The sequence below is a fragment of the Plodia interpunctella genome, chromosome 1 (genome assembly GCF_027563975.2).
Source record: "Plodia interpunctella isolate USDA-ARS_2022_Savannah chromosome 1, ilPloInte3.2, whole genome shotgun sequence".
Taxonomy (NCBI): Eukaryota; Metazoa; Arthropoda; class Insecta; order Lepidoptera; family Pyralidae; genus Plodia; species Plodia interpunctella.
This window is the reverse complement of record NC_071294.1, coordinates 1,836,924-1,864,440: the sequence shown is the minus strand read 5'-3', so window position 1 is coordinate 1,864,440 and position 27,517 is coordinate 1,836,924. Positions and strand designations below refer to the sequence as shown.

The 27,517-nt window shown below is 33.8% G+C and overlaps 1 protein-coding gene across 8 annotated transcripts in view; it reads right to left on the bottom strand.

Annotated features, from left to right (window-relative positions):
- The window catches only part of sky (skywalker), a 76,859-nt gene that overhangs the window by 5,130 nt on the left and 44,212 nt on the right, over positions 1 to 27,517 (bottom strand). For 2 of the 8 annotated variants that reach the window (XM_053755267.2, XM_064436163.1), the window contains exons 5-11: positions 13,692 to 13,816; positions 8,924 to 9,070; positions 8,435 to 8,619; positions 8,038 to 8,203; positions 7,086 to 7,172; positions 3,587 to 3,745; positions 2,770 to 2,873 (exon numbers count right to left, since the gene is read on the bottom strand). In XM_053755267.2, coding sequence (XP_053611242.1) covers positions 2,770 to 2,873; positions 3,587 to 3,745; positions 7,086 to 7,172; positions 8,038 to 8,203; positions 8,435 to 8,619; positions 8,924 to 9,070; positions 13,692 to 13,816 — 973 coding nt within the window. Of the gene's footprint in view, positions 1 to 2,769; positions 2,874 to 3,586; positions 3,746 to 6,244; positions 6,338 to 7,085; positions 7,173 to 7,773; positions 7,804 to 8,037; positions 8,204 to 8,434; positions 8,620 to 8,923; positions 9,071 to 13,691; positions 13,817 to 27,517 lie in introns of all 8 variants that reach the window. The other 6 variants (XM_053755111.2, XM_053755344.2, XM_053755607.2 and 3 more) reach the window with 5 other exon arrangements.

Here is a 27,517-nt window from a genome sequence, read left to right as displayed (position 1 = left end):
AATAATCATACTATGATTATTTATAATCATGAATAGATAAACTTTAATTACTGTGTTTTCATATTCTCTGTCGCAAAATTGGAAAAACATTTCAATGATATTAATGTATACACATTTAAAAAAATCCGTGATATTTTGAATTCGTGGCTACCCTTTAATCTACATCCGTTGGCGCCCATTTTTAGGGTAGTCACAGGCCGAGTAAAGCGATAAGATGAAATCAAAATAATGAACTTTATAGCGATTGTAATAGAGAGCGAAATTTAATAGCAAAGTCCCGCTTTGACTGGGACTTGTGTGGTCTTTAATACTATTAATATAAAGTTCATTATTCCATACAGTCTTCATCCCCACTCGGTCTGTCGTCACCACCAATAATTCAGATATCCAGTAAATAAAAAAATTAGACCATTAATTTTATGAAACAAATATTATTAGATAATTAAAACAATATTTCATATCAAAAGATAGATTGAAAAGGCATTAGTCACAGATAGGAAATATATTAGTTAGTTACAAGTGAATAGGTGATATAGAATTTGGAAAATGTGTGCAATGAATTGATTTGAGAAGTGCGTAGAAAGAGTAGATTTTCTTCTTTTTTTTAACGCGGTTTTGTCACGCGGTGGCTAGATCATCTCAAAAAAGATATTTTTAGAGAATTTGTTAAAAATACTTAGGTACGTGAGTACAAAATGTCAATGGAAAAAAACTCAATAATATTCAATATTTTTGTCTAAAATAAATAAATGCTTTGGAAAATAATATATAAATATATCTTGTCTAATATAAATGTGCAAGAGTTTAACATCTATATATATATATATATATATATATATATATATATATATATATATAGATCTATATATATATATATATAGATCTATATATATATATATATATATATATATATATATATATAGATCTATATATATATATATATATATATATATATATATATATATATATCCAAGTTACACTAAAAATCTTATATTGCAAACAGTGCATACGTGCATTTTAACAAATAAATTAAACTTCATGCTGTATATGCATTTTATATATACATTCGTTTAAGAATACGCTAATATGCATTCAATCATTGTGGGAGTGAATGAAATGAAAAATGTGAAGGAATGAGAAGGCCACTTACAACGTTTACCCAGAAGGAGCCAAGTTCTCAGAGATAGATGTAACATAAATACGAAGCCGAAACGAAGAATAAATAAAATAAATAGGAAGCCATTTCTAAGAATAAAAACTAAATATTTTCTGTCAGTCCAGTTAAATATGTCAAATTCTTGAAATAAAGAAAATAAAGTATATTTTGTTCTCTCTTAAGTATAAATTTGATTACCATCAACTAGTGGCATGAAAGTTTTTTTTTTTAATTTCATGGCTCCATCGTTCGCCAAAACGATGATTTTGCCAACGTCAAGGTTGAGATTGGCACGGAATATAATGTTATAATATTAATATTGAAACACGGTTCAGTGTGTAACCTAAAATATAAGAGTATATAAATATATTATAGCAAAGCATAAAACTTGACGTTGACAGGTGAAATTTATGGCGACATTATCATCAGCGAAACTCTTTTCATTTCTTTTTTTTGTGATTTTTTTGAAATATTTTCCTGGATTTCGACTCTTTCATAAATAAATAGGTATTGTAAGATGTGCGCTCTATGTTATATGTGATCGTAAACCATTTGAATATAATAATAAATAAATAATTTTATTTTAGGTATAGTGTAAAATCCTCATATAGTCAGTGGACCATATTATATACATAAAAATTTACTAAAAGCACTGCTAACGGTACAATTAATTTTACTACTATTACGAATTAAATTATTAAGTTATTAGTAATTCAATTTATAGCATGTACGAGCACAAATCTTACATCTTAAATAAGCTTAAAAATTGCAACCACATATGACTAAGTGTAAATAAGAAACATTTTATCTCTTTAGCGTCAAATAAAACTTCAAACAAATCACTAAGTGTGAGAAAATTAAACGTAATTAATGTATTATGTTTTATTTAGGTACAAACATACACAGTATCCACTCTAAATGAACCTTAAAACATTGGAATAAAGTTCAAAATGAAGTGTGCATTGCTTTTTTAAAACATACCTGACGCACACAACGTTTTATTATGACGCTCAAAAGATACCTACGACTATTATCAATATTTCTATTAAAAACCAAAAAGATAATAACAATATCTGTACGTACGTAACTACGTGACAAGTAAAAGTATTATTCGCAGAGTAAATAAATATAAGACAAACGCAAATCTTGTATAAATATTATTCGTGGGACTTATCAGTTATGGCACAAATTTTTCTTTAAGATTAGTCTAAAAACCCAATTGCTATGGGTAATTTTATCGTGTACCAGCTGCAGCCCGCGGTGTTACCCGCAATTTATTATTCGTTGTAATTATTTTTTTTTTAATGTTTTTAATTTTAGTCACAGTAGCGCGGCATCTACTTAAAATGTCACTGACTAACAGTCTTTTTAACCAAATCCTGCGGGAGTCCCGTACTTTTAGGATAAAAAATATATATGTATATATGTAATGATGGCCCGCTAAATATTTAAAATAAGTAGAATGCTAAAAGAGCTGAATATTTACTACTTTTGTATTAATGTTGAAGATATGTATTATTTATTTACCCTAACCTTAAGTGGGCCATCATTGGCGCCTGTACCTATTAATAAAGCTAAATAATTGGTGCCTGTACTTATAAATAAAGATATACCTAAAGAGGAATGTCTCTCCGGTGCCGAAGTAGGCCTGTCTGTTGCCGCGCTCGTCCTTCTGGTTCCGCTCGAACCACCGCGTGGAGCAGTACGCGCCGAACACCTGAAACACAAACATTCTTTATATATATCTAAATTATTTATTTTGCGGACCAAATATCGAGATTGATCCGTTGTATCGATATTGTATATGTATGTATATTATTTCTACATATGTACTATTATAAATTTATTTAGTGCTCCAAAGCCTCTTTTTATTTTCATAAAAATAATAAAACATAATAAATTATGCACCTAAACCTTCCTTAGGAATCGCAATAACTATTGGTGAATATCGCACGAAAATCCGTGCAGTAGTTTTTGAGTTTATCGCGAACAGACAGACGCGGCAGAGGAACGGAGGACGCGAATTTTTTTTTGTAATATGTAAGGACTAGTGTCTTGAGCCGGCTTCGCTTGGATAAATCATAATAAAAAGTATGCCTATGTCACTCGTGAAGTTTTCGCCTATCTCTGTGCCAAATTTCATCAAAATTGGCCCATAAGTTTTTGAGTTTATTCATTACAAACAAAAATACAAATCTTTCCACTTTATAATATTAATATAGATTTCTCTCACCCTAAGGGTGACTGGAAGTGATTGCTTTAAGGATAAATCCGCATTTATGCATTTTCTCGTATTAATTTTGTATTTTATATTCTTTTCTGTATATACTTTTCTGTGGTGCAATCAAGAGTCTGTCATATCCGCTTGTTCCGTTCCTATTCTATGCGTGACTACACCAATATATAAATTAATCTCATGTGTGAACCCACCTCATTATTGCAAGTCTTGATCATAAGTAGCGTGGGCTCGTGGTGTTCCACTCTCACGTAGAAGGTGGTCAGGGAGCATCCGTGCTCCTCAGTGGTGTATAGCAGCACTGGCTGGTACATCGTGATGCGGACGGGCAGCCATGACCATAACGTGAATAACTGAAATTTCATTTCTCCGTGTTAGAGAATTATAAATTGTATTTTTAAAATTTTGTTGTTTTTTTTATTTTCGAATTTTTATGGTAAAGCTATTTTTTTTTTTTTTTATTGTAATTGAGCCTTTGTAAGAATGTTTGGTTACATTGTAATCTGTATTATATAGTGTTAAAATTAATAATAACACATCTGCATGCCAAAATTTGATGTTAAACAGAACGCAACCAGATAAGATCTTTTGTACATACGTTTCCGCAAAACAAAGCGATTCTTTGTTAAATTTACGTGAAAACGACATATATATATCCACTTGGATAGAATACAAAAGACTATAAACAACTTTACATAAGAACTATTAGAGAAAAATGTCCACTTTAGAAAGTAAATTTATTTAAAAGACAATAACTGTCGTTTGGTTGGTACATAATGTACTTAACAAATGTACTTATATAATAACTATTGTCCGGGTTTATCATAGGACCAATATATACTAATAGAACCTGAATGATATCGTCTTGATTAATATTTGTTAGACACATTTTTTTATATATTTTTTTCACATCTAAAATTGCAAAGGCACAATGAGAAATATGTTTAACATTCATTAATATTTGAACATTAAGAATAGAACAATAAGAGCCATGTTCTCTTATCAGTGTAAAGATTTTATGGTTTTATTTATTTTAATATTGTTCAGTTTATGCAAATAAAAAAATCACATTTAAAATTTCTGCTTGCGAATGTTTTAACATTGAAATGTAATTATTTTCTCAGAATTTATCACTTTGTGAGAACATTTTTTTAAAACTCCTTTGACTAAAAATGTTTGACTGGTCTATAACAATTAAAAATCATAAATTTATGGTTCCACAAGAGGAAGTCAGTTAATCAAGTAATACTCGATATCCTTCAGGCTCCAAAGTGTACTGAACTCACCATAGACTAAAGAAGAATCAAAAGGAACACAAAAGACGGCACAGTATTAGTTGTGTCATTAGTGGACAGCTACAATGATGCCAAGTGCAAGTGCACACCTATGCTACATATATCTGATGTACAACACAGCTAGTCTATTGTTTATGGACAAACGACAACGCATGCAACAATAATAATCGATATTAAGAGCGTTAATAGCTGTATTCAAACTAAGATAATGTCTTTATCAATTAACATTTATTTAAAATTTATTCAAAAGTAAAGTCTGTTTCATGGGCATACGGAAAAACGTACAATGACCTGCCCAATCAGAGTCAAAATGTTTTAACAGCATAACAGAAAAGAACATGGCACTAGTTTTACGAGAAACGTGTCACCATTATCAAAATTTATATACTTACGTAAAATTAACTAAGTACTTATTAATATTCCATGTAAATTTTGACGTTGCCGACTAAATTGTGTTCACGAAAATATTCGTGTTACATTTTTTTCTGATGCCGTCAATCAACCGCCCATAAAGATCATTTGATAGGAAATAACACAATGGGCCGAGATAAGTCTTAGGTAATGTTCGCTTTTACGTCTACGTTTTTTTAAGTCGAATCTAATAAATGAAGACAACATTATCTTCGTTTGAGACTGAAAACGCTCACGTTTCAACGCTCAGTTAAAACATCAAAATAAGTTCTAATCAACGGCAATATTTACATACATGAGTGGTGACTACAGTATGTGGCACTGTGATGAACAAAATTAAATTACAAATCGATTACATGTGATATCGACTCGATTACAAGCCATTAAGATACACCGACGAACGTACATATTTTGGTGAAGGAACATTAGAAGATGATACAAATGAGAGCGTAAATGAAATATTACTCGTCAAATTAAAAAATAAATCAAATATTGATTTTCCACACACAGATTATTTATTTATTTAAAACAAATGAACAATAGATAGACTTAATGCTAGTAAATTATTATACATTATTATTTTAGATTTTATTTAAAATCTACACAGATTTTGTATTCGTAATAATATTTTTTCTTAGATTTACCGAAAAAACTTGCTAACAACCATCAGACTTTAGCTTTAATTAAAAATATAGTTACCTAATGTGAATAAAATAATTTTGCAGTTTCTTCCTTTAAATTATGCCTACTAGCCCTTATTAATTGTGTTCGAAATTAAAATTATTCGTAATAAGTGAAAATATAACTCGGTCTTACTTGTAACTAATTCGATAACTTACACCAGTAATCGTTAAAAAAAATAACCAAAGAAAAACAGCTTTTGTTTTCACTCCAAAGACCGAATATTTGACCCAACACGAATACTCTAGTGTCTAAATGTGCGCTCAAACCTCGTAAGGTATCAAATCGATATGCCTAAAATCGTGATCATTGTTGAATAAATATCAATCGAATAATGAATCGAATCAAATTAATTTTGTCTAAAATCATCATAATGTTACTTCACCCGTACCACCTTTAGTGGCGACAATAGTGTGTACTACATGCCTTGTGCCACCATCTACCCCCATTAGTTGATAGCCAAACCTTCTGCCGGAGGTCGGACGAATGCTGGCGTTGGTCCTTGAACACAGCGTTAGGGAATGGGAACCATAACGCGAGGTGGGATGAGCGGGGACTCTGCAACACCCCACTAAGCGCTCATGATTGGCGAATATTGCGTTGTTTACATGATGATGTGACTTCAAATAATGCTCGTGATAATTTCATTCCATTTTTTGGATGGAGATGGGTCCCCGTAGCCAATGGACGCCTATACTAGGGATGTCACGTACGCATTGCCGACCCTGATCCGTACGACGTTTTTGGTGTAAAATAAAATATGTAGTATGAGTCATTATAATAATTACCCCCATATTTATTGGTGTCTTAATTTTTCTATTTCTTTGAAGCCGGTTATTTAGTGGTTAAAATCTTTAAACATAATATTATGGTAATTGCGATGATACGGCTATAATAACGACCCTGAAAGTTTCATGGTGACTAAAATCGATAGAATGGAAATAAAGATGTTCCCTCGATTGTAACGTACGATTTATGATCCAAACTTAAGATTGATGATATCTAATTCTTAAATCATAACGCACAAACATACCACATTGACAACGGTAAACAATCATAACCCAATCATCAATATACAGCAGTCATGCATTCTAGCAATATACAGCAGTCATGCATTCTAGCTTACATGATACTTACCAAGAGCAAATAAAATATAAAGCAACGTTTGCCTCAAATAAGATACGAGGCAATAAACAAAATTTGGAAAATAAAAACACCTATGTGGCAAGCGGTGCATCTAAACATCGAATGTCGTCAAGCTCGTAATGGAGCGACACTTATTGGTGACTTAATAGTTGAATCTTACGTCGCTCTGGTCAAGTATCTGGGACTTGATCGCTTGGATAGGGTACACGCCCATCGAAAGGGCGCGCGGGCCCGGCGAATGTGAGCCCTAATAGAAAATCGACACACAGTTAGCACTTACACAAGACAAGTCGTCACATGCGACACACCAGTATCGATGTCTCGTTAACACTCTCAAGCTATGTCCATAATAAAGTTATTACTGCAAAATTTACACTTGGTATGTTCCACTCCAACTCATCTCAAACGCATGCGAAGATTCTTAACATTGTTCATAAAGTAGGAAATCTTATCTTACAAAGTAAAGACAACACAATAACACACTGAAAGGAAAACGTGAAATCGAGACAGTTAAAGCCGATGATATGATTGTTGGAATCGATATTGGATTTGCTCATTTCGATGGATTAAATCTAGTTGGAATGATTACATCGAGAGTTTCACTAAAACAACATGATATCATTCACAGACCTGCCGCTACATAGACGGAACATAACATAACGTTGTCGAGAAACTAAGGAGGGTATAGATAGATGTATCTTACAAATTAATAAAATTGTCACACAATGCTTTTGCATGTGTCGAATTTGTAATCGAATTCGATTTTGAAGTTAGTTGTGTTAGGATCGCAATCGGATGATCGAATGATATAGAAAAGCCAAAGCCACGCCTAATGCCGTGTACGATACCATTTGTTTGCACGTTTCCTCAGACATTTTCTGCAAACCAATTAAAATTATTTTCCGTATACAGTCAATACAATTTGAGTGCTGAAGTGTTCTGTGAAGTTAGATATCCCTTGACTGTTAGATACCCATATTGATAAGCGGTGGTAAACTTAACGATATCCTTTACTCTTTGAATTTTATTATAATCTTTACAGTATTTGGGAAATTTGGGATTATTAAACTTAATATTATCTTTATCACCAGTTATATCAGTTTCATTCTTACCTCTCGTATGGTCAGGGTGTGAGACATCATTTGTATGTTGGCTTGCGATTGGCTGGTGGGAAGGTTGTCGGAGGATCTCGACCGGACCAGGCGAGATCCTATCATCACTTGCTTTGATTTGAGCGTCATCTCTGTCTTTATGAACACCCGGGATATGTACTGTGAACTGATGGAAGGTTTCACGTTAGAAAATGTGTTATTTTAACTAATTTCCCTAGCTTTTCTTTATGAACGAAAAAAGTATAATATAGTAGAATTTAAGTCAACTAGGAAATTCATTATCATTGTTGATTGTGATCTATAAAAACAAAAAAACAGGTAGTGGATATTATATGCAATTCTAGGAAACTAGTTTCGTATGTGAGCGTTTTTCAAAGGTACAAACTACTAGCATTACCTTAATGCTCTGATGCTGAAGGCGGTCCTGAGTAGTTTGGTGGGTGAAGCGGGCATATTCCTGCAGAACTTGTCGACAGCGTGGTCGACGCCGTTCTTGGTCGCCTCGGCGTACCACTCCGAGTTCTGGTTGCTCGAGTGCTTGTGGAACAGGATTAGGATCGCTAGCGCCACCCTGTAGAATACCTGTGAGAGACCACATGCCATTTAACAAAGCATAAAATGTGAAAACAAGAATGTTGACTCCGGTAAAAATGTAATTCATACAAGTATACACATTAATAAACGAAATAATTTAATGTAACATGAATTGATCAATTTCTAGCTCCGTTCTCTAAATTTATGTTGGTTCATCATCTATTTTGCACGATACGATCCTGTCAACTGTAAGGTACCTTTAATCATGCCCAACCAAAACTACAGCCTGGCTTTCTTTTGTCCCCGTTTAACATTCTAGTTCACGTTTCACATTATCCAATTAATTATATACCTTGATACCCTCGTGGAAGAAGCAGTCGAGCACCCTGACGAGGTGCGGGAAGGGCAGCGCGGCCAGGATCCACCACTGCCAGTCCGCGTAGATCCGCTCCGGACCGATGGCGCCAGACAGCCGCGACAGGTGCTGCGCCGCTGACTTCTGCAGACAACGGCCACAAGTGTAAAAGTGGACAAGTTACGTTAGGTTCGAGAAATACGAATATTATCCTCTCTCTCTCATTTCAGAGGTTTTCGGATTCTTCCTTAAAACGTCGGAATCCAAGGTCGTCATATTGGAAACATCCTATGAAGTTTTCTGAAAAAACTTCCAACTAAAAACTAAATATCTAATTTGAATTTCTAAGCATATAAATTAACAGATATATAAATAACACTAACTTAGCCTAAAGCACAGACAAAAGTTATTTTGTGAACTAAATATATAGTTATATCTCATAAAAATATATAGACAAGCATACTTTGGCAAATCTTAAAATGAAAACATTTTCCATAAAAACTAAAACGTGTGTCGAACCGGGAACCCCCAAAAGATAACGTGTTAACTATTATGCCACGGAGGTCGAGACGAGACCAATTTTGTGTTGTGTGATTTCTGAAATGGAAAGGGCCATTCCGTCCCTTGCCTATTGGTCTGCGAAAGGATCAAACGCAAATATACATAACTTGGTATAACTTGGTATACCATAGAGATGGTAGACAGCCTGTTGTAAATATCTGACCTTTTTAGATTCAAATGTGTAATCAGAAAACACGAACATCGCGGTTTCATCGCGATACGTTGTTTAGAACCTGAGATAAAATGAAACAAAATGAAAATCATTTTGATTTTGTATTTTAATTCAGAAATTAGAATTTCACAGGCACTTTTTCACGACATATTCTAAAATAAATAATATTTACCAAAGCCACAAACTACTACTGTTTCGAAACCACAGGCGAAGACGCGTTAAAAGCTTTCGTCGTTCAACCACAAAGTTGATTTTATTAAGCAAGTTTACTCAATAAAGTACGGTAAATTAATAAAGTCCAGTATTCTAGTCAAATGTCAGTCGATACTATCTAAAAATACCCGCTTGAAAGTAACCTGGGCTGAAGTGTGGCAAGAATGAATTAATTATTACTATGGGGTTAACGACTCGAAATCGATGATTCTTACTCATTGTTCAATGCAAGGGCTGCCTGATGGAGTATGAAGATGCATAATTGATTGCATCATACGCTGTTCACGCTATAAACCGCGTAAGAGAACACGTTTTGAAGATTGAGCTGTGATTTTACAAACAGCCGCTTGCCTGACATCAACCATCTTTGGGACTGCTTTCGTTACCAGCTGTCTAAGCTGTATCGGATGACTTCCACGGGGGGATATTATCATGCTACGTGCATCGATGATACATAATATATAAATAAAATGATCTCATATAGTCAAATATTTAGTTCTATATGGGTGTAAAATAAAATAAAACGATGTTTATTATCTTGCCAATATAGGCGCCATTTTTATCCGAAGTTTTACGCATTAGTTTTACGAGTGGCTCATATTATAGCTTCGTTATTGTCACAGTCATACCAAAGGTTCATAAAACTGTGACCTTTGATGATCATGTGATAACATAAATACGAAACGGAAACTTACAGTTACCTAACCCACCTAGTTAGTAACTAATGACAAATATGGTAGCACATATTTAAATAGATTAAAATAATAATAATAAAAAACATGTTATTACGCTTGTTTCTCTTGGGGATAGACAGGAATACGTAACAAAATATGGATGAATATATGTAACTCAAGTTCTTCTTTTACAGCGGACATTAAATGAGATACAAACGCATTATTTTTATTTTATAGCCTAAAAAGAAAACAGTAGAGTTCGACCTACAAACTCCCTGCAAGTTTTGTTTTGTGCCAGATAACTTTATCAGAGCCTTATCAGCCACAAACAATACGCTGTCCAGTCTCGTATGACATACGCCGCGACACGTGACATCGTTATCTGGTAATTAATTCGACTCAAGATTCATTGGCGTAATAATTATCACGTCAGATTGTGGGGTTACTGACACGCCCTTTTTATTTTTATCAATGCCTTTATAACGATGTATCGATATTAATCGATTTACAATAGGAGTACCTATATTTCCTGCTTGAATATCTAAAAGCAGGTTATATTAAGATAGGTACTTGGTTCATGTTTTAAGTGTAAAATATTTTAACCTTTTCTGAATATTCTCGTAAGTCTAAGACTACGAAGATATTGGAAGAATTGGAACTAGTTATATAAAAAATAAAGAAAGAAAGGAAAAAAGGTGAAAAGTTTGAAGTAAAGACAATGAGTTTTCTTTTGAACTTAAAGATTTTAATATAAAACGTATTAATTGATTTGAACATTATGAAGAGACGCTAAAACTGTGGATGATGATTTCTGTCTGTGATAGTTTTATAAATTTTCATAAAACCATATTTGCGAAACATCTTTGATCTATAAATGAAATGTTTGTCAATAGAACAAAAACTATAATATTCTACAAAGAACGATAACACAGACGAAAGAAAGACTTTCTTGACGAGGTGATAAAAAAAGATAAGATTTATCGACCCGCGAGCCAGTAACCGAATAGATGTTAAAATAATAGCATCAAGAGGACATTAGAAAGTAGTATAAAATTTTTATAGCACTATTAAAACCTTGCGACCGCATTCAGCTAAAAAAAACACCGTATCTTTGGAAATGCGTAACGAGACAATACAAAGTATTATTTTACGATCCATGTTTTTTTTGTCATAAAATGTAAATTGTATTCTCAATTTATATAAAAATAGCGACCAGCCCCGGCTGTTCTTGCAGTAGTAACAGCTATATAGAACTACCTACTAACCTTTACTACTACTGAATAGGATTATAAAACAATCCAAACGTTTAATAGATAGACAGGTAATACCGTGTTCTTACTGTTTTATTATGCGTAAATTGAAGATACACATGCAAAATCAGTATCCAAGAAGTCGTAAATTTTACGACTGCTGTAATATTTAATGTAAACGAAAAGTTAAAATTATGGCTAGGTAAGCTTTGAACTTTCGTTTAAGACTGCGTGACAAAGCTGAGGTGTTATCGCTTTTCCTGTACGAACAACACGAAGCTTTATTAACTGTTGGGGCATGTGACTGTTACAGTATTGATCCTGAGAAGTTTGGATTGAACATGGAAAAGTTATTTCCTCATGTTAAGGATCAATATATAATTCAGCTCAGAATAACCTTGAATTTGATTAAAACATGGTAAAGTGCTTGAAAATCTTGAATACCTAAACCATAGAAATTGGTGCTTAGTGGCTTCTGGGACTATAATATCCAACACTGTCATAAAACATTTTTTTTGCTTTTACTTTGTAAGTAAATCATCTCTAAGTAAAATTGAACAAGTACTGTCATCGAAAATCAATCGACCCGGAAATCGTAGCGTCACAGCTCCGAATGCCACGAACACGCGAGATTGAGAGAGAAAGAGATACGAACAAAAGCAAAAAATAGTAGATTGAACACGTTAGCAAATTTATTATGCGCTCCTAGTCTATGTTATTGCAAAAATGACTGTGTGGCGTGTTTACTAAATTATTTTCATCAAGTTTACGAGACGACGCGTTTCCACCTAGTGTTTAGATTGAAACAGTAATAATTTATGCTAGAAAAGCACGCTCCCGAAAATAGCACGATCTGAATATGTTTTATTGCTAATGAAACCTGCAAAATTGGCCATTGAAAAAAAAGATTTATGTCTGCATCTCTTAGCTGGTTTGGCTGATTGTTTTGTTTATTATATGTGACTGTTCTTTTTACTATATTATCTAGTTGCCTTTTTGCCATGAAATTTATTTGTCTGGAATACTATATTACCCTGTTCAGGCGAAATCTATATGGAAAACGCAAAAGAGTCTAGGGAGAAAAATCTGTGATTTGCAATCACAAGAACGTCCATATATTGTTAAATAAAAGTACGTAGAAATAATCACTCTATCATAAATTGTGCCCAATTGTTCTAAGTCGTTTCTTAAATAATCATGTTCTTTCATTCAAAGATATTCTAACATTGTCATAGATAGATCTCAATAGCTATTGAGATAGCCAACAACAGTAGCTAACCTAACCAATCACACCACAATAGTACAGCACGGATGAATTGTATATTGTAGCTTTGAAAACTCTATTTACATGATTTGCATTATGTATTGATACGCACACCATGATTATAAGGTAGCTCGTTGATATATCAGTCTGTTGTGTGTCAGTCATTATTGTGTGTGATTGCTTTTGTGTTTGCCCAGTTTAGTTAGTGCTAATTTTTTACCTGAATATAGGCAATTAACAAACTGTAATTATAAAAATCGCCGAGAGCCCTGCATTCTGCAATGGACTTCCTGCCGACATAATGATTAAAAAGGTCATGTTCTTCGTATCGACCCTTCTAATTGCAACAGTCACATATTGAATTCGTTTTGTGCGAAAGTGTGCCACGGCAAGCATTATTTGTGTTTTTGAAGCACGAATCAGATGACAAGATGATGACCAAGGTTGACATGATGACAAGATAGAAGATATCGGTACCAACATTGCACTTTAATTCACCAACGAAAATTACAGAAAAGAAATATCAAATACCAAAAACAATGGCGGACGTATAGAAAGAAAGAGAAAAAAGAAAGATATATTCCAGATAACCTTAGGGTTCGAAAATGGAGAGAGATCAACGGTGACTTACGGCATGTTTCTTGGCGATCTGCATGACAGTCTTCCAGGTGACCTCGTTGAGGAGTTTCGTCTGCGTGATGAACATCTTCTCCTTGGAGGCGACGAGGCTCGCCATGCAGTGGTAGCACTCCTCCTCTGTGGACGAAAGTCTGTGGTTATTATTGCAGATATAGGTCTTAGAGATGTGGGTACTATAAAACTATGGATTACTATAAAGCTCTGAATAACTATTTATAGGAGCAACTGCATTATTGATAGAACGTTAATTTTCCTGCGATGAGTTCATCGACAGTTTGGTATAATTAGATGCTTGTTTGGTAACAGGTAGTAATCTTTTTGTTATTGCTAGGGTGAGAGGGCAGAAAACCAAACGTATGTTCAAGCCTTAGGTTGTCGATATAAACTAATTTTTGCGAACATTTCGAATTGGACGAAAGATTATTTATTGTTCATATATCTACTTAGAATATGTAATGTTTATGAAGTTACATACAAATCTGGTTGTAATTGTTCAGCATTTGTTCAGAAAACAAAGCATCAAACTAAATATTGACATTATTCAAGTCAAATTAAACATACACGAGTTGGTATATTTTTGTTTGTGCCCTCGAAATGGCATATAACAATAATGTGAGCCCAACAAGGTGACCCTAATTAAAATTATTCGCCGAATGTAGCCTTTGTTTAACTTTGACAATGGTTATAACGACGATAATTCACCGTCTACAGCACCGTTTTATGTAACACGACTGTACGCTGTTGTTTTAAGCTATTAAGGCCACTTTTGATGAATTGTTTGTCCTTTGAATTGAACATGTATTTAAATATTCTCCCTTGACTTTGAGCGTGTATAGTTTTAAAATCAAAGGAATTTTGACATAACTGTCTTTATATACCGGAAAACCATCTTTTCGAGTGTGCTATAGGTAACATTGGTGACAGATTTTATTCAAGTCGCGTAAAGGCATCTGAGATGACTTTTACGACTATCTACCGTCTCTAAGTGGCAGATAGTCGCATAAACATTAGTGAACTAAACTGTTCCAATGTGCAGGTTTCAGACATGAGTCAGATTGGTATACAAACTAATGTAGAACGACTAGCTGAAACTAATCGTTCAAAAGATTAAGATTTTGCGTTGTCATGTCGTGTGTGCAAAATGATTTAGCAAGACACAGGAATATGTAGACGAAATAAACTTACAATTAATATTATCGATTATTGAAGTTCTTGTGTGTAGCTAATAATCACACTCAAAATAGATAAAAGACTTATCAAAATATATACAAGTTAAATAAATATAAGATTGAGAGATTGGAGGGATATAAGATTGAAAAATTAAGATTGACTTTTGTAAAGGGACTTGACCATTTATATGATCAGTAATATAGAAATGTGAAAGAACCATAAGATTTAGTAAATATATATTATTAAAAAAAAATAGTCTATAGTCTGATATGGGTCATGTATTTTACAAGTGCCTGCAATAAATGATTTATTATATTATTATTATTAAATACGGGTACTTTTATTTTATTACATCTATCAACGTTGTGGATGCACTAAAGTATTCAGTATTTAATAAAACTTTAAAAAAATTACCTAATCAAACATTAATAGTTAAGAAACGAGGTAAATTAGTCCATTCCTAGATAACACATCAAGATTACTAAGCATTTCTGCTACACACTGGTTTATCATATGAATGGAGATATTTTAAGATCCGAGGCCACAGAAGAAATAAATACTTGATAAATCTTTCGTATTGAAACTCTTAAGTAACTACTTAATATGTAATAGTTAAGTCCAAAAACACTATGAGAATTTTAATGCGGTTAGATATTTCTAGATAAGGAAGATTTTTAGGTTAAGTAATAAATGTGGTTACAACATTGTTGTTATCTTTCTATAGATAAATCAACAACTTTAAATCGTAATAGATAGTCCCTGACCTGAAAGAAGTATAGTTGAAGTGTTACTTCAGTGCAAATAAACACTGGGCTCATTTATTGTTAAAATTTTCTGGTGGTAATTAGATATTATTATATTTTGATCCAGAATCTTATATTTGATTGACTCATTCATCTCCGCATGCTCAGGTTTGTGAATCCGCGCAACTTGGGGTCAGACTAAGAAATAACGTCAAAATTTTCAAGATTCGGCTGTGTATTACAACCTGCTTGACATCTCCTTAGGAATATTATTGTTGCCTATCACCAGCCTAGCCTATGTACCCCTTAGCCGACGCGTACGACATCCAGCGGAGGTTATGAAGTGGTTCTATTCTAGGACGGAACCATACACCTTATACTTATTTTTTTTTATATAAGCTATATATTTAATGTTATTATTGCCTTAAATGTAAAAAGATATTTTCATTACGAGTTCAAATACGCGTTCAGACTTCATAAGTTAGAAATCCCAGTGAAGTCCTGTTATTACTCCGACCACGAGTGCCAGCCATGTGCTACGCCGACTTTTCATTTAAATCTGAAAAATGGCGGACATTTCCCGCGTCTTTTTCAGAATAAAAATGTCCGTTCATTTGGAATTCCATCGGTAAAGGCGGCCATATTGGAAAAAGACAAAGAGCAAAACCCGGTCCAATTAACCTGGACACTGGAATGGAAACCGCTGCGACTTGTGTGACGTGTAGGGATTGAAGCAGGGTTGTCAGTTGACCAGCAAAAAGTACGTTCATTTAAATATTTCAATTTGAAATATTTAAATTCGTACTCTTCACGTATTCGTGAACGTACGAATATGCCTGATGTAAAGAAGCGGATCAAACGATCCAGATGGGATCCAAAATAAATAAAATAACTATATACTCTGCTCAAGTCGACCCTAAGTAACGTGGTTGTGGAAAATGAAGCCTCAGTTTTCTGTAGACAAGTCATATAAAAAGCATCGCTAAACTATCGCTACCAATGCCGCCTGTCCGACTCAAGAGTTGCATGTGACTCAGCATGAATAGGAACATTTGCGCGAAACTGATGAAATAGTAAACAAATATTATGTAATTAATGATGAAATGATCTAAATGCTTGCTGTCTTGGTTGACTACTATCACCTTTCAGCTGTTGAACCATGACCAACAGATTAATAAGGTGTAACTTTATTTAGTGGCGAACGTTTACTAGTTTAAGACACGCCTGCTTGTTTTGACAAAGTATTCCTCATTGCTAACATTTCAGACATTATATTGGATTTATGAAACTATTTAATGGGAGTTTCTTTATAACAAAAACATGTAAAAGGCGGACTTGTAGCTTAAATCTTTTTCTACCAGTCGACCAATAGATGATGCAGAGAGAAAAGAATGAATTTACAAAACGAAACATGGAATAACACGAGAGTTTTTATAACTAAATTCTCGGCAGAATTATGTTCCAGGGCGCATATAGTACTGCATACTCATAAAACTATGATATCATGCCAGCCCTTGCGATTCGTATGACATATTCGCAAATTGGAAGCCCTCCACGCGATGAATATTCCAATTAGCGAGTCAAACCGCTGTCATCCTGCTTGACACAGAATCACTGGCACTATCATTAACGCTCCTAATGAGAACTTCAATAAATATAATCATTTCAAAATTCAGTTTCGTTGGCACGTGTAAAATTTAACTATTCAATAGCTTTGACATTGCGCCATTAGGTAACTCAGTGCTTCTAAAAGGTTATATTCCATCTTTTAATGGTCACATTGTGAAAGAGCGAAAGTTTTTAGTTCTTCAAGAAAATCTATTCAGTCATTGTTCAGAATCGGTCCTGAGCTAAGTAATATCAAGTTACCTATTTTATTAGTTGTTAGACTTAGTAAATAGTACAATTTTCTATCATACGGCATACGTATCTCGTCGACCAACAAACACAATGTCAATCAATCTCGCTCGTCGCATCCTGTGCATGACACTCCCCCAGTTAATTGGAAGCTGGCGGATGAAATCAAACTTAATTCAGACATCCGACTCGAGTGTTTCGATTAGAGGAGCATTCTGCGTCGTAAAGAATTTATGGGTTCAGATTACGATTTTTTAAATTTTCATTACAAAGGCTGAAGATTATGAATACCTTATTGCGGGTGATTATTACATAGAAGTTCTTTAATTTCAGAATCCGTTGTAAGATAAAATACTTAATTAGCGAGATAAATAATATCGGATTTCGAATTACTTGCAACGATTGTTAGGCCACTATTTCTACGGTAAAAACAGAAATAGTACAGAAGAATTGCAAATAAACAACCTATTTGTATGACGCACAAGTAAAATTGTATCGAGTTGAATAGATAATCAAGATGAGAGAGTCGCCTGAGAGTTACAACAGCTCAGACGATTACGAATCTAAATGATAGTTACAACAACAGAGATAACTGGATCTAATACCAATCACAGGAATTCCTCAGTTCATTCATTCTTTTCATTCAATCATCAAGAATCATCAAGAATCAATATATCAACAACTATAGAAGTAGTGCATCTAATAAAGGATTATATACTCTTAAGCACAAATGGCGAAGCATAGATCGGAATGGCCGAACGCTGCACATGAAGGGGTCACGTAAAGATCGCGATATATTGAGGTTTACGATGCGAGGGAGGAGACTCAAACATACATCATTACTTTTTTCAGCTAAAGGTAAATGTCAACGATCTTTACACAACTCAAACGTCGTCAATCTGTGACTGTTACTGATGCTTGCATCAGTAACAGTCACAGACTACAGTAGTCCATGAAACTAGCCACGTCACATTTCAGAAACAAAACATAGCGATCAGCTTGTATATTATTATCTGTGACACGAGTGACGTCGTGGACAAATCGGTGCACGGTGTACGAATTAGTTATGCGTGTTTGGAAGCAAATAACTTCTGAACGCGTGTTTTTGATACGCTTGGGTACACAAACATGTGGATTTATTGATCGTTAAATAGGCAATTTATAAATTGGCCTTCCCTTGGCAGAGAAATATGTATTTGACAAGCCATTGATAAAAGCCTTTCAACGAATAGGAACACGTGTTTGTAGCAGTACCGTAAATCAGTTTTTAGCTTTTTAGTTCGAAATTGAATATGCAATATTTTTTGAAATGCTGGCTTGGGAAAGAATATGACTCTAAATCTACTCTAATCTATCTCTTAACAAACATACCAATAACTAGCGTCAAATCTCGGTTACTCTCGGAAAAACTATAAACCTACCTCTTTATTAATTCTATCTATGAAAAGCCAACTTCAAAATCCGATGCGTAGTTTTAAAGTATACGTAGTTTATAGTGTGTGATGACAGAGAGGATTCTATTTGCTTCTACATGATCTTCTTATCGTGATAAAGGGCGTACTATGAACTCCCTAAAGTCCCGTAGCATTAAAGCAATATCCTGTCACATAATAGCATTAGGTCCAGAGGGACGGGGTCGCTAAGTGATTCGAGCGGCGGGGGGGCGTCTGGAGAGAAAATCCCGGAGAATAAGACGAAGATGTATAATTGGATCGACTCGATAATGTAATTGCTTTACTTTCATACTTTTTCAGTCTTTAAATGGTATTTAAGAGGTTTTAGAACATGGATTTTCTGATCAATATATGCCTTTTTCTTATTTGAGGTCTAAAAACATACGGAATAGATCCCAAACAATCAAAAGCGCACCTTTTAGGTCGTAAATATTTCTGGTGAAAATAAACTAAATACAATTTGATATTCGTCAATAATCCTGCACATTTATAAATTAAGGTAACTGCTATTAAAAATAAAAGAGAAATTTGGTTTCAACAAACACGGGTATCACGAGTTTCACACATTTCCATAAGACCCTCGGCAGCTTTGAGGAGGTCGTGAAACTTTAATTAAGTTTGACATTACGTGCGCTACCGAGACTTATTTGATCTGAACGAAGAGACGATTTAAATATAGCATGTAATTATCCCAAGACAGAGAGTAAATTTGTTAACAAATAAATATTTATTTTTCTATAACTAGACTTTGTTTTAGTCTTGGAAATTATTTTAGGTCTTTATTAAGCAAATTTATCAAGCACGGACGTAACCCCACATCAGACTACACAATCTCCAACTTTCTGAATATACTGTAGATGGAGATTAATTGATGACATCTTTTATAAAGCTTTTCATATGTACTCTTTCATTTTATCGTTATACAAACGGTTGGAACTCTCAAAGACTTCAATAGGTTCAACTAAAGAACGAATATAAAAAGGTTTTAAGCATTCATATTGCTTTAGCGCGTAATTTAATACGCAACCTTGGCTCCACTGATTCATACATCTCAAAATGTCCGTCGTACTTTTTGTCTTGCCACTACGTAGTAGACACACCCATTAAAAGATGACGCAAAACAAGGAATTGTATCGCAAAATGACATCTATTACATCGCTAATTACACACGCGTCTAAAAATCAGCTCATTTATTACTTTTTGCCTTATTGGTATCAAGTTGTCTTTTTAAAATACCTAACTACAGCATGACATTAACCACTGCTGAACAAAATGTCTCTCATATGTATATTTTTTTAAATTATTATTGTTTATAGACATAGACACTTAGTACTTATGGCAATCCATCGAAATTTAATGGACAAAATCAGGGGACAGAGAAACATTTAGTTAATCTAAAGCCATTTGGCTATAGCATAATTTTCTTGTTTCTTGCAATATTTTCTGTAATATTTTACTGGACACTTATCGTGATAACAAATAAACTTCTTCTGTGTTTAATGTATATAGACCATAAATAATATTATTCTAAGATAAGTATCTGATAATTATAAGAAGAAGAATATTATTGATGAAATCGTATCATATACAATGTAAAAGTCATCCTAAGGTTGTATACGTATTCGTAGTTGAAAGAATTGTCGTGAATAACTGAAGAGTTCAGAGCGAGCGTTTGCCTTGGCGTTCAGGTCGTTGACCCGATGAAAAGTTTATGTAACGTCTTTACCTCGCCTGGCATTTCAATTTCACACGAGTTCAGAATTATCAAGCGGTTTATTTTGATCTACACAAGTTTTCCACTTGAAAGATTTAAGTTTTGAAATATTGTTACTATTCTACATTTTTATTTGTACTTGTAGTCTAATATAGAGATAAAAAAGCCAGACGAATAAACAGTACATAGGCATCGAAGATTGAAATAATTCCATACGAACTATTGAGGCGGTGATTTCGGAGGGTTCAATCGTCTCCTTCTGGCATTATAGGGAGCAACACTGTTCAAATTAGTTTCTTTCGGCATTTCTTCTCAGCAGTGGTCGTTCCGAAAAGCCAGTAGTTTGTAGCTTGTGAGAAATAACTATTATTAATATAAAAATTGACGTGAAAAAGTGCCTGTGAAGGTCTAATTTCTGAATGATTTGAATTTTTTGAACTTCGTTCAAGGTTGATAATCAACCCTCAATTTGCCAATGCAAAACGTCATTGAAAACCATTATGTGAGAACTTTAGTACAAGATTTTACACGTTAGCGATAAGATATACATACAGAAAACATAATAACTCAAAAACATTACTTATTATTAGAACATGATGAATACAATATTTCTAAAATCTAGCAGAGACCACTACGGATTTAATCTTATACTACAGCAAAGACTAGCGATACGATAAGGTCTCAATTTCTCATAAATATTCATGTGTTAATGAGAATGTATCGTATCGCTATCGACATTTACGCGGCAAATTAACAGCGTCTCTGTAAATGGAACTGGTGATTTTTCATATAAATATTATGTGATGTTATATGTCAGTGATGTTATAGTTCTAGCAAATATTCGTACTGGAATTCCTGTTTTCTGTGCAAGGGCATTTAGGCTAATTGCCATTAATAGATGCTATAACTCCATTTCAGCCTGTAGACACATAGTTACAGTTAGACCAACTAGAGACAAGGCTAACAATGATGATGGCAGCAATAAACTACAGATGAGTAGATATAAAACTTCAGTTACTCTGTGCAGTAAAACAGTTGGACATCCCGGGCTCGCCTCGATTACGACTGTCGATCAAATAGCACCTACAAACCAACCTACAAATGCTTAATCGAAGAATACAAGGCAGAAATTCGCTCGTACATACAAAGATAACGAAGTCACATCAACTATGTAATATTCTACGTATAGCTTTAAAAGGCCGCAGTAGACTTAAGAATTTGATCTCAGCAATATATTAGATATCCAATGTGGATAATTTTGTAAATTTAAGAAATAACTTTTTTATCACAAACCAAATTACGCTCACCTCCAGAGAATATTACAATTATTAATTATTTATATTAATTTTCCTCGTATTTCAAGGAACTTAAATACTTCAAAGAATATTTCATTTTATAAAACATTTTTAGAAACATTGAAATTATCAATATAGACAACAGACAACAGGTTTCATCCCACTATCGATATATCGATGATATATTCGATATATCTCCTGAAAGCCTAGCAGATGTGTTAGTAGGTAGTGTTAACAATAGTAGGAGCAGCGATGTAAGAAACATCTATAAAAATCAAGTGAGTTACAGTTCTACTCTATTATTATTTTGTTGCGAATTACGAAAATTACCCAAAATATAGTTACTCTTTTTTTGACAATTCAATTATTAACAATTTCAATGTATGTCGGTCCGATCATTAGTATTATTAATTTTATGGACGATTTCGGAATCATGTCAAGATCTGTTCTTACAGTCAAGTTTCTATAATTGGAAATTACAGAAATAAAAAAAAATCAATTACAATCCCGAGTTCATATTAAGCATACATATATATAATTTTCAAGTGGAAAGCTTTTCGAGGAACATCATCAAAAGACCGTTAACACAAAATACGATAAGGTGATAATCGCAAACTGAGGACCCTATAAGGTATTATTATTACCAATTTAATTTTAAAAAGGAAACAAGAATCAAATTAACTGAATAAAAAAATACAATAAAAATTTAGATAAAAATAAAAAACTGAAGAATATTAATCACAAAAGGTCAAGAAATCTGATAAAAACAAACAATGTTAAACTAAAGATATAGATCAAACTGGCAGTTATTGTTGTACAAGTCACTCACAGGTGAAGGAAAACTAAACCACGGACGATAAGGCCGTTGATCTTTAACCATGGCAGTTAAATGACCCGTAACGACGTAACATAGTAATACTCTAGTATTCTACTTTTATAGCAGGTTATTACTATGTTAGGTTCCACGCGTTTATCGTATTATTCGTCATATGAATTTTCAAAACGTTCATAAGCTGCAAAAAGTTGGGTCATATTTCCCAAAATAATTATCATTTTCATTAATTGTTATTTTTGTACAGCAAGTAAGAAAATATGACGAACATTTACCTCCTAAAAATGTTGGCCCTCGAATCGCCACAGCTAAAAATCTAGATCATGATGATTGAATATTTTTTAGAATCAGGTGCTCTTAGAATTTATAGCTCCAAATGGGCATTGAAGTTAGGTAAGATAGAACAATTTTGTATTTATTTAAAAAACGGTTATTTGTCACGTCAGTAAATCAGAACAGCATTTCTTCATATGTCATGGAACATTACATACAATATTAAGCCGTCAACTAGACCGACACATATAGGTTGAGCGTTCGATATGCACAAATGAATCAATCAATTCCAACGTCAACGTCATTACAGTTCCTTTAGCTTTGAATGTCATTAACATCTCTTTGATACGTGGTGTTTTGTTGAAACGTGCAATATTTGAATGAGTTTCTTTTCCTTTTCTACTTGTATGAATATTAATTGATTATCTAGTAAATTTGTTCGAGGACAATCAAATTTTCTACTAATTATGTGATTTTCAAAATCATTACAATTTTCAAAACGTGAAGTATTAAACTGTGTATGACATCACTGTTCATAAGACATTCATACTTTTGTAAGCATCCTATAAATTTATAATAACGCTACTGAATTCATATTTCCTACCGAGAAATTTGTGCACGTGGTCGCATCAATAAATAATGTACTGGAGCGTGGCACCGCTTCGGACATTTACCTTTTTACAGAGCAGTAAATATTTTACGAGACCATCGTCAAACCGCGATAGATGTTCTCAAAGGAGTCTTTGTTATCAATTTATGGATTTTACGGCGCTATTTGCTTAACTTCTCAATTAATAGCTTTGGTGACCATTTCATACAAGATAACGGTAAATCTTGGAATCTTCATGGTATTTACATTCATATAAAAGTATAAAAATAACATTCAAATAACTGCTTTTCGCATGTTATGAAAAACTTGAACTTTATCATCCAAAATCTGAGTCTACGAAACTAAATTTTCGCCAGGCTGACTTGAGTATAAATATAATACAGCTAGAACTTGATTCAGGAACTGAAAGAGGTGGAATGGATTGTGTTGAAGACGTAAGGTTTCGCAGTAATGCGTCATGGAAAGCTGGTGATGATACAATGTTATATCAAAAACTGCACCACGTTACATTATCCAAGCAGTTTTCCTCCAAGGCGATTGCCGATGATATAACAATAAACCGTGACCGCTAACAAGCTGCAATTAATGCGTTCAGTTTCCTGTATATTTTGCTGCGAATGCAATTGCAATTTATGATCGGCTTAACTGATACATGATAGTTTATTACTCTAGTTGTTGAGTTTATAAAATGTCTTAGAGTTCAGGGTGACTATGGGCCTTTGCCTTTGAAAAAAAAAAAGCAAAAGCCTTTTACAACTCTCTCCGCTATTTTGTACCTAGTTCACTATTCTTCTCCAATTTGGACCAGTTGTCAGAATAATTTCGTCTTCCCAGCTCGTGTGCTATCCTTCTTGACTTCGTTTAACATATCTACCAATGTGTTATTTTGCTCCAGTGTCCAATTTATACTCGTATACTCAGTAATTTTTGACCTTTTAGTTTTAGTTGTATATCGGATTTCTGCTCTCATGGGAATTTTGGGGACTGCCGGCATAACTTGAAGATAAATTGATTGTCTCACGCGATCACTGTGCATGTGGTATAAAATTAGGAGCACTGGAATAGCATTGACACGCCAAAAAGAAGGAACACTTTGAATCAAACTGTCAGAAATTTACTCTGTCGCCAAATCGAATATCCATATAATTTAATTTTGCATTTCACAACCAATCAAGAGCAACATATGAATAATCCATAACAGGAACAATGGCTTCATCTACGCTCTGATGGTCTGAATCTGACGCAAATTACACAAATACGTTGTTTATTATGCATTGTGCAGAATCAACACTCAATTAACAAACTACGCCAAAGCCCGCATATTAACTAGTTTTGGTAAATTCGTTAGTGGAATACTACCGAAATTAATTTTGTATGAATTTAAATATTTACTACTAGCTCTTCCTGCGGTAGCCTAAGTTTTAGCTCGGCTCATTGGGTATCAATCAAGAAGATTTATTATTATTATATCAAGAAGATTTGATATAGCCAAAACCATCACAATAAAAGACGATATAGACGATGATGAATGGTAACCAGAAGAACAGTTAATTGGAAGAGAACCTCTCTTTGCAAATCTAAAAGTGGTGACATCATAAACACTAATAAATCATGGTGAATAACGTGGAGGCACGTCACGAGCTTGTCTAGACGTCGCAAATGTTATCAGCGACGCGTTAACACTGCTTAAAGAGGTCTGAAATATTCGGTGAGTGGTTTGAACATATTATGCCTATATTTAAGTTTTCTGTTTTGTATGAAAAGTTGTTCCCGTGTGCGATAGATGTTCGACTGGTTTGTTTGTAGAATTTGAAACATAAATACATTCTTATTTTTCTATTTCCAAATTTTTAAGCGGGGTCCAAACGGCACTATCATCTCTCTCTCTCTCTCTTTAAACCTATTGGTTTTTCATTTACCTAGCTACTCATTCAAGAAGTTATTGTTCGAACACTTAATCAGTAATAAGCAACAGTTTGCGCAGGAGTCATACAACATTTAAGGTGTAATCACGCCATTAGCCGGATTGCCTGGCATCCTGCAACCAGCAAACTGCACACTTCCTTAGCACGGTTTGATACGACGTGTGATAATGTCAATGTTCTCATCAAGCTTATTTGTTCGAGACGATGCGTCATGTGCAGTTTAACAGGAAAAATAAAATGGCTAGAAAACGTTATGAATTTCCGAAAGAGAAGAGGAGAGATAAAATGAATCTGAATACGAGAATAACTTTATGAAAATCAAAATCATGACGGTACAGATAAGTTTATCCGTGCCGTCATGTCACGTCACAGGGAAGCAGATGAAAATCAAGTTCACAATATAACAATACAATAAGATAAATTTGGTATACATATATGCTATAGGAAGATAGAAATGACTTAGTTTCATCACGAAAATAGTAGTTTTCTCGAGAAAATCTCACGAAAGCCGCGGGCAACAGGTTGTTTACAACAATTCTCTTACTCATGTTGACAATGAAGAAATACGTACCATATAAGCTTTCCTCTAAATAGCTCAAAACAAGAAACTATCGGCACCTGTGTTCAATTCCATTCCTTTCTCTTGTAAACTACGCCACAAATTATAGAGTTTTCACTTTGTCATTTATCAACACCACAAAGTTTATAGCATCATTAAAACAATTCTAACCGAGAAGTGGCCGTAATCAAAACTGGTGAATGTTTACATAGGGACCAGATAACTAGGTTGTCGTCAAACCGCAAATAAAGAGAAGTTAATAAAACTGATGAAACATCAGAAAAATGGGGCAAACGCGGTCACTGTGTGACATAAACCCCTTAAACATAATAAAGATAAAGAAAAAACACATCCGGTGAACTTAGTGTCTCGTGGAGTGTGGACTTCCTTTTATCTATAGGACTCATTTTCATAGTAGTTGTTTATCATCGATACTGTACTCGTGATCGTGACGAAATTCGATAAATCGTAGAATTTCCTAAGCGGATTACATTGGTGAGAATGATAACTGAAACGGACTCATTCCGTAGGTTAATGTTTAAGAATACAGTATCATTGAAATATAACTGGACGTACATAATGCAGAATAGGGTTGTAAATGCAAAAGAGTAACGACATACTATGTCTACTATTCTACATAGCATCGGACTAAAGGGCTTACTAAAGTTAATCATGCATTCAGATCAGAGTAATAAATATAATCTTGTTTATCAAATGTCACCTAGGGATTACAATACGAAGCCAATCAATGACCGACTTAGGAAACAGCACTTTTCATCAAAGAGTTAGATGGTCATTACTTTTTATTAATATAAGACCTATATATGTTAATTGACGTCTTTGGAGAAAAGTCTGCGGTGAAGTTTGTTGCGCCGCTTCTTCTCACCTGCGCTTTGGAAGCCGGCAGTAGACTTAGTTTTAAGTATTTTTTGACGTCAATAAGTGATGTATATCATCCTAAATTGAATAAAGAATTTTGAATTAGAATATTCAGATTACACCAACATAACAACATTGTAAACCATACTGACATTATCTACCGTACAAACTGACAAATATTGACAATAATATTTAACACTGTTACCGCACGAGCATATTTTTTAACATTTTAATTACCTAGCGCTCTGTTAATTCAAAGTTTACTTTGTTCGTCATAAATTTTGCTGCAAACTTAAGCGTGCAGCCTAAAAATCGGTTTTTCTTTAAGAATTAGCACGAGTGAAGTTTTATCGATCGTATTGTTAAAGTTGTGATCAGGTGATTGTTAATTTCCCGAGTCACGATCTGTATACGTGATATCAAGCACAAGTTGTCACATATTTCAGTAAACAAGTCTATGGGCGGCCCTGAATCAATGCTAATTCTTAATCATATGACTAATACATT